General features: G+C 36.4%; 1 protein-coding gene across 1 annotated transcript in view; it reads right to left on the reverse strand.

The window, feature by feature from the left end:
• LOC106882168 (uncharacterized) overlaps positions 1 to 7,460 on the reverse strand; it is a 76,250-nt gene extending 68,790 nt beyond the window's left edge. Inside the window, exons 1-2 of the mRNA XM_014932750.2 lie at positions 7,177 to 7,460; positions 1,013 to 1,432 (exon numbers count right to left, since the gene is read on the reverse strand). Of these exons, the coding sequence (XP_014788236.1) occupies positions 1,013 to 1,411 (399 nt within the window). The 5' untranslated portion in view covers positions 1,412 to 1,432; positions 7,177 to 7,460. The remainder of the gene's footprint in view (positions 1 to 1,012; positions 1,433 to 7,176) is intronic.
• Between the last annotated feature and the right edge of the window lie 89 nt (positions 7,461 to 7,549).

Here is a 7,549-nt window from a genome sequence, read left to right on the forward strand (position 1 = left end):
ATATATATATATATATATATATATATATATATATATATATATAGATAGTCCCATGCTGTGGGACTGAACCTGAAACTATGAGATTGGGAAGCAAACTTCTTACCACATAGCCACACCACATATACAGGAGGTGCAGGCATAGCTGTGCTGTATAGTTAAAATGTATGTTTCACAACCATGCAGTTTTGTGTTCCATCCCATAGACTAGTACCTGTAGCAAGTGCATTCAACCATAGCCGCAGGCCAACTAATGCCTTACAAATGAAACTAGGCATTTGATTGATGGAAACTGTACAGAAGCCCATTGTGTGTGTGTGTGTGTGTGTGTGTGTGTGTGTGTGTGTGTGTGTGTGTGTGTGTGTGTGTGTGTGTGTGTGTGTGTGTGTGTGTGTGTGCGTGCATGTGTACTTGTGTGTCTGTATATATTTGCCCATTGTTTGGGCAACAGTGAGTATGTCAAGTGTAAACAATATATCTTGCAGTCCAGAAGATGAATATGTGAAGACCTGTAGAATTAAGTACCTAACTGGGAAACAAGTAAACATCTGGAAGAGTATCTGACAACAAAATACTACTAAGATGTTTTGTCCTATCCATGCCTGCATAGAAAACCAGATGTAACAATGATGATGCAGCTGAGATGACAATGACAACAATGATGATACTTTTGTGTGTGTGTGTGTGTGTGTGTGTGTGTGTGTGTGTGTGTGTGTGTGTGTGTGTGTGTGTGTGTGTGTGTGTGTGTGTGTGTGTGTGTGTGTGTGTGTGTGTGCGCGTGCGTGCTTATGTATATGTATATAATAGTCTCAGGTTAAGGTAGACTATTATTTAATTAACCTCATTCTACAGTGAAATAATTGGTGAGTTTCTCAGTAACAAATAGTAATTAGTAAAACAGTTTTCAAGTTCTGAAGAGTTAGGTTTCCTGGTCTGGGAAAATGTTGATAAATGTAGCAAAGGAAAGGATTAGTATAAGTGGATGGATTAAAAATCAAACAATTAAATCATTTACCTTGACAACTATACCAGTAGGTATATGTTTAAGAACACAACAGTTTGCTGTTTTATTAACTGATTGTCCACCTGGTCCGGTACCTCGTGCAAAACTCTCTTCTAGCTCGTCTTCTTTAATTTCAGGAAATTGATATGACTTAGATGATATTGGTGTAATAAACATTGTACAAATAATATTAGTTCCATAATGAGATAATTTAAAGTTATGGTAATTATACTTGATATAGTAATATTTTGATAATAATGAATTTCTAACAAGAGCAGAAGACGAACAGTTTAAATTTCTTTTAAAGTAAGAAGTTTGTTGACAGCAAAATGCAATATTAAAATGTAGTTTAGAATAAAAGAGTCCAAATCTATTTAGTATGTGATTGAATGAGTTGTGAATGAATGCCATATAGTAATTTTGGTTATATTTCTGAAAGTACACAAAATATTTTTTATATAAATATTAAGAAAATAAAACGTTTTTATAAGTGGTATACATAAAGAAAAATAATGTCTGACAGTAGCAGTTTGTCAAGTCTTATGTTGTTTGCAAGAAGAGTTATTGGATAAAGGAAGGAATAAGTTGGAGAAAAATTACTGTTTCAAAATCCAAAATGTTGGATATCTTTAGCAAAAATCAGAAATGATGAATACTGTATGATAGAACTAGTTGCTGCATATGCTTGCGACAAGAGGCTAATCTGGTTAAATATATAGTAAAGGAAAGGTTTGTGGATATGACTGTTATCATAACAATTGCTTTATTATAAAACTGTTAATTCCTTTACATCTTCTGGTGGTGCCACACAGGTATAGCAGCTGGCAATGTGTGTGTGCATGTGGCTTAGTGGTTAGGGTATTTAGCTCATGATCGTAAGGTTGTGATTTCAATTCCCAGTGATGCATTGTGTCCTTGAGCAAGATACTTTATTTCACGTTGCTCCAGTCCACTCATCTGGCAAAAATGAACAGAATGTGTTTTTCAAAGGGCCAACTTTGTCACACTCAGTGTCATGAGAACTACATTAATGGTACATGTGTCTGTGGAGTGCTCAGCCACCTGCAGGTTAATTTCAAAAGCAGGCTGTGCTGTTGATCAGATCAACTGGAACCTTTGTTTTCATAACCAATGTAGTGCCAGTTTATATATATATATATATTAAAATTGATTAAAAGATAATGTGTGAAATTATCACAACAATTTAATCAATTTATCACAACAATTTAATCAATTTAAACACAACAATTTAATCAATTTAAAAGTTATCAATCCATCTTCTCTGTCCACTATTCATGGGAAGGTCATGGAGGTAGAGTCTTCACACACCTCCTCCATAGAGCCCTATCAGAAGCAACCATCATTAGACTTTTCCAATGAGTTCCCTAGCATGACCAACTGCGACTATGGATAAAATTCAACCATCTCATTCTTGGCCTACCCCTAGATGTGCATACTACTGGAGCTGTGATCTCTTAGAGTGGTCAGCATTAGGAAGAGCATCCAGCCATAGAAAACCATGCCAAATCAGACTGGGCTCTGGTGCAGCCTTCCAGTGTGCCAGCCCAGTCAAACCAACCAACCCATGCCAGCACAGACAACAGATGTTAAATGGTGATGATGATGATGAGGTAAAGAGTTTTTTGTTACAAAGTCAACGGATTCTCTGCCAGAATACTTTATTGGTCAACCTAAAGTCAGAGTCCAGCTTATCCCCAAAGTCCTCTCATGATTTTGCCTGAATAAAAATAGACATGAGAGCTATCATCATTCAATATCCATCTTTCATGTTAAAATGGATAGATTAGATCAACAGGATCTGACACTGTAGGGCTGTGTTGAGCTTCTGCATCTGCTTTGGCATGGCCTCTTTGGCTGGGTGCTCATCCTAATATCAACTACTTTACAGTGTCAATTATTTCCATTATTTACATCTGATGGATATTTGTCCTCATCTTGTTTGTTGTTAACACAACATTTCAGCTGATATACCCTCCAGCCTTCATCAGGTGTCTTGGGGAAGTTTCTACTAGCTGTTACTGATGAAACTGAGACTGTAACATTACCACTTCAGTTTGGATGTCTCACTAAATTAAAATGTTTCCATTTTGTCACAGCTTCTATAAATACATAAATAAGAGATGGAAGGTTTCAGAATTATTTATGGACACTGAAATCATCATCACTATCACAACTTCATGTTTCATGCTGGCATGGGTTGAATGGTTTGACAGGATCCAATGTGACCAAAATCTGCATTGTGTTCCAGTATCTGCTATAGCATGGTTTCTATGGTTGGATGCCCTTCTTAAGGGTAACTACTGAGTATTTTTCCTTGCTCCCAACACTAGTCAGGTTGCCATGCAGCTTGCAAAACTAGAAACCTTAAGGGAAAGGGAAGGGTATAGTGGTTTTATGATAGGGGACAAGGAATTAAAGTATGAGAAGTGGGAGAAGACAGAGCATGTCCTTGTCAAGGAGGCTACTCACATTTGGAAAAGAGGAAGAGAATGTTCTGCAGGATTTGTGATGAGATAAATAGTGGAGATGAAGTGTACAGGTGGCCTCTGAAGGCATGAGATGAGAAGTGGGTAGGGTTGCAAGATTGTATGGGAAGCAGGAGACAAGGGATACAGAGGCAGATTGCAACTACAAAACTGGGTAGAGTTGAAGGGTGGATGACCAATGAGTTAATGAGTTGGGAAGTTAGAGGGCTGCAGAAGAGAGAATGAGAAGGGAGGGGAGAGCAACAAGCTAGTAATGATGGGAGGGAGGACAAGAAAGGGAGATGATGTGGTTGGATAGGCAGCAAGGAGCAGCAGAGAGAAAGAGACGCAAGTATAGTGTATGACGAGAGATAATTTGGCTCAATGTGTTGAGGGTAGGTGGGTGGTGAATCAATGAAGCATGTGAGTGGAGAGAACAATAATAATGGCTGAAGTATGGCTGTTTAGTGAAATGGTAGTGGTAGCATGTAAAATAACATGGTATCCCGGAATAGCTGTAGTGAGAGTTGATGGGCGGAAGGGATACAATATGAGGAGGAGATAGTGTGAGGTGTCCATTTGTGCGCATATATATATACTTACTTGGAAATGGATGCATCGCATTCAATTAACAAATAATAGATTATATATATATATATGTATGTGTGTGTGTGTATATATATATATATATATATATATATATATATATATATATATATATATATATATATATATATATATATATATATATATATATGGGTACAGGACATCACCAACAATACAAATAACATGAAATACATAAACAACGAGAAAAAAATGAAAAACAAGACAAGTAAACACAGAGAAAAGATCCTTCATCAGTTGTTGGCTGTCTGTCTACTCCCCATTTTGAATGAGGAGTAGATAGACAGCCGACAACTGATGAAAGGTCCTTTCTCTGTGTTTATTTGTCCTGTTTTCCATTTTTTCCTTTTTGTTAACGTATTTAACTCGTTTGTATACATATTTCATGTTATTTGCACCATATATGCAAATATTTTTACCCATATATGCATGTATGTACTTCTTGCAAGCAAACATTCACACAGACTTTTTTTCTCAGATGCTGAAAATTGCTTCCCAACTATCTACTCAGTCAAGTCTACAACTTCAGATCAACCATACTTGGTATTGGAACAATGAGGTAGGTCTGGTGAGATTGTTGAAATGTCAATATAAGTAGACATTAACTGCATATAAGAGGTAAAAATGGAGGAGAGCTTCAGCCAGACTTCTCACAAGGAAAGAAAAACATAAATTCTTCAGAGTAGGCAATAGTGATGGTGTGGGAAGGTGTGGATATACTTTTGACAGAGAAACGTGGAGATAGTGATTGAGGTAGTCAGAGTGTGAGAGGATAGTTGAATCTGAGACCAATCTTGGATAAAGCAACAATGATATTTATCTGTACATATGCATATGCAGAGACTGACATGAACAGAAGGATCGATTTTGTGAAGTCCTTTTGTATATTACCTTGATGATCAAAGACAACGACTTTAACATCATGGCTAGTAATTTCAACAGACATATTGTGCAGCAACCCATTGCATTCCATAGTGTACTTGCTACCATGTTCAACAGTACCCGCTCTTATGCTTAGATATGACTTTCATTCTTTCCTAACCTTCTCCAATCATGCATCAGTCACATGCTAAATCTGCACTGATTCCATGAGATTTTGAGAGTATTCTCCTGCTTGACCATTCCAATTTTGCCTTTTAACTGCAAAACATTTCAAGCATTACCCATATCAAGAAAACATCATTACACTTTCCCTCCTTGAACATGAATGACACTCAGCTACAGCTCTCACTTCACTCTGAATGCTAAGCTTCCTTATCACTAAGGACCTCTCCTGACGGAAGTACAACTTTAATGTACCTAACACTACATCCTAAAGACTGGCCTTTCTATTTAGGGCCAGAGGATATTTCAGTGCCCAATAGCTATTGATACTCTATAAGGCTCAAGCAAAGCTTTAAAATAGAGTACTGATCTAACATCTACTGTTGCAGGGTCACCCAACTAATTGGCATTAAATCACTCACAGACATATTCCTCACAGCTGGCTGAACTTGTACCTCTACCACATAGGCACTCCCTAACCACTAATCTCTCTACTTCGTTGTCTTTGTTGTGTCCAAACCATCCTCATTCCACTGGCCTTGCACTAACTTATATGCCCACTCTTTCTTCCTCAGAGCATTATGTCTCTGGGATCTCTTTTCTGCAAGTAATATACCTGCAACAGTTTAAACACAACATTGATGCCTTACATTTCACCAGAATTAGAAGGCCTGCAATGTCATGAAGCTCAGCTTCTTCCTCCAGAATCAGCAAATAAAAACAAACAAATCTATCTTTGTTTGTTTTTATTTGTGGATTCCAAAAGTGCATTCCATAAGTGACCATTCAGGCTTTCAAAATTATTCCAAGGGTGTTTCAATCGCGACCATCCTACATTACAAACATGACCATGTAACACTCTACTTAGATTTTTTTCTTAAAGACACTTTGGATAATCTTAGATACACCACTCCCAAAATATTTTTTAAACAATGGGTTGGAAGGTTTTCTATCATAGGAAGATCATTAGCAGTCATAATGGTTGTAGTTGGAATGTCGTCGATCATAGGACTGATCGAAGCTGATCTGGGGTTAAACAACAATATATATTTCAACAATGCTGAAATATATTCTGTTGAGTATCAATGTTTGTTTTTCAATATTTTGATGGTAATTCATGGATTGATTAGGAACTGTAGCTGTAATTTCTAGCATGCTAGAGGACGTGCACACACGCATACACAAATCTATCACTAGTTGTTTAGTTTCAGGTTAGTTCTGGTAGACCAATCATCAACAATATTCTACTCGTGACCTTCCCATATTTTTCAGGCAGCATGTCCTAGATTACATAATCCAATGTATCTTTTAAAAACATAAGGTGCGAGATAAGGGCGATTAGGGTGACAAAAAAAACAACAAAAAACAAAAATAGAGATGGTCACACTTGGAACATTTTCAAAAGATGGAATGGTCACAGTTGGAACAATTTTAAAGCGTTCCAACCGTGGTCATGGTCACAATTTGAATACCTTTAGAAAGATGCATGTTTTCAAGTATAAATGCACACATATGTGTACATATGCATGCGCACGTGAAACAGTACATGTGCAAAACAATCAGACCGTTTATTTTCAGTTTCGAAAACTTTTTCTATTTTGTAATTTGTCATTTACGGGATACCCTATTTTAAGTAAGTTATAAATGAAAATGTTTACTTGCATATTATTAATTACTCTTCTTATAACTAATGACCAATGTAAATTTGAAAATATGAAATTGTTTAATATGGATATATTCAAAGGTAAAGTGAGCAAGTAATTTTGAAGAAGAATACTAATAAATCTTATAATTAATTTTGTCCTGAGATTTAAATTGTCCTCTGAAGTAGCGAGTCAAAATAGCTTAACACACAACATAAAGTTATGTACACTTGAATAATTTCTTCGAAAAAATTTTCTGAATCCATAAAGTAAAATAATTCGTAAAACATATCCATATTTACTTGTAAGTGTAAATATATTAAATATCATGTGAAAAACACAACAGATTTAAAGTAGATAATCATAACAAAGCATTTACCTTATGAATGTCAACAACGTCAGACAATAGTCTCAGCAGTAGGCGGTGTAAACACAATTATGTTCTCATTTGAAAGTCAACCGCCTCATGAAAAAATATTCTTTTCTAATCTGGGCACAAGGCCTGAAAGTTTGAGGGAAGGAGTAGTCGATTAGATCGACCCCAGTACGCAACTGGGATCTATATGGTTTGACGGCCAACACTTGTTTTCTTAACGAAACACTTTCAAACGTGGGATACTGGTAGAATGTGTCATATAAAACATCTTGGTGGACATTGGAATTAGACACTGAGGGAAAATGGCTGTAACTTTTTTATTTTTTAATTTTGGCGATTTTCGTTTTCGTTAATGTGTTCTGCATGTCACGGTCAT

The sequence above is a fragment of the Octopus bimaculoides genome, chromosome 16 (genome assembly GCF_001194135.2).
Source record: "Octopus bimaculoides isolate UCB-OBI-ISO-001 chromosome 16, ASM119413v2, whole genome shotgun sequence".
Taxonomy (NCBI): Eukaryota; Metazoa; Mollusca; class Cephalopoda; order Octopoda; family Octopodidae; genus Octopus; species Octopus bimaculoides.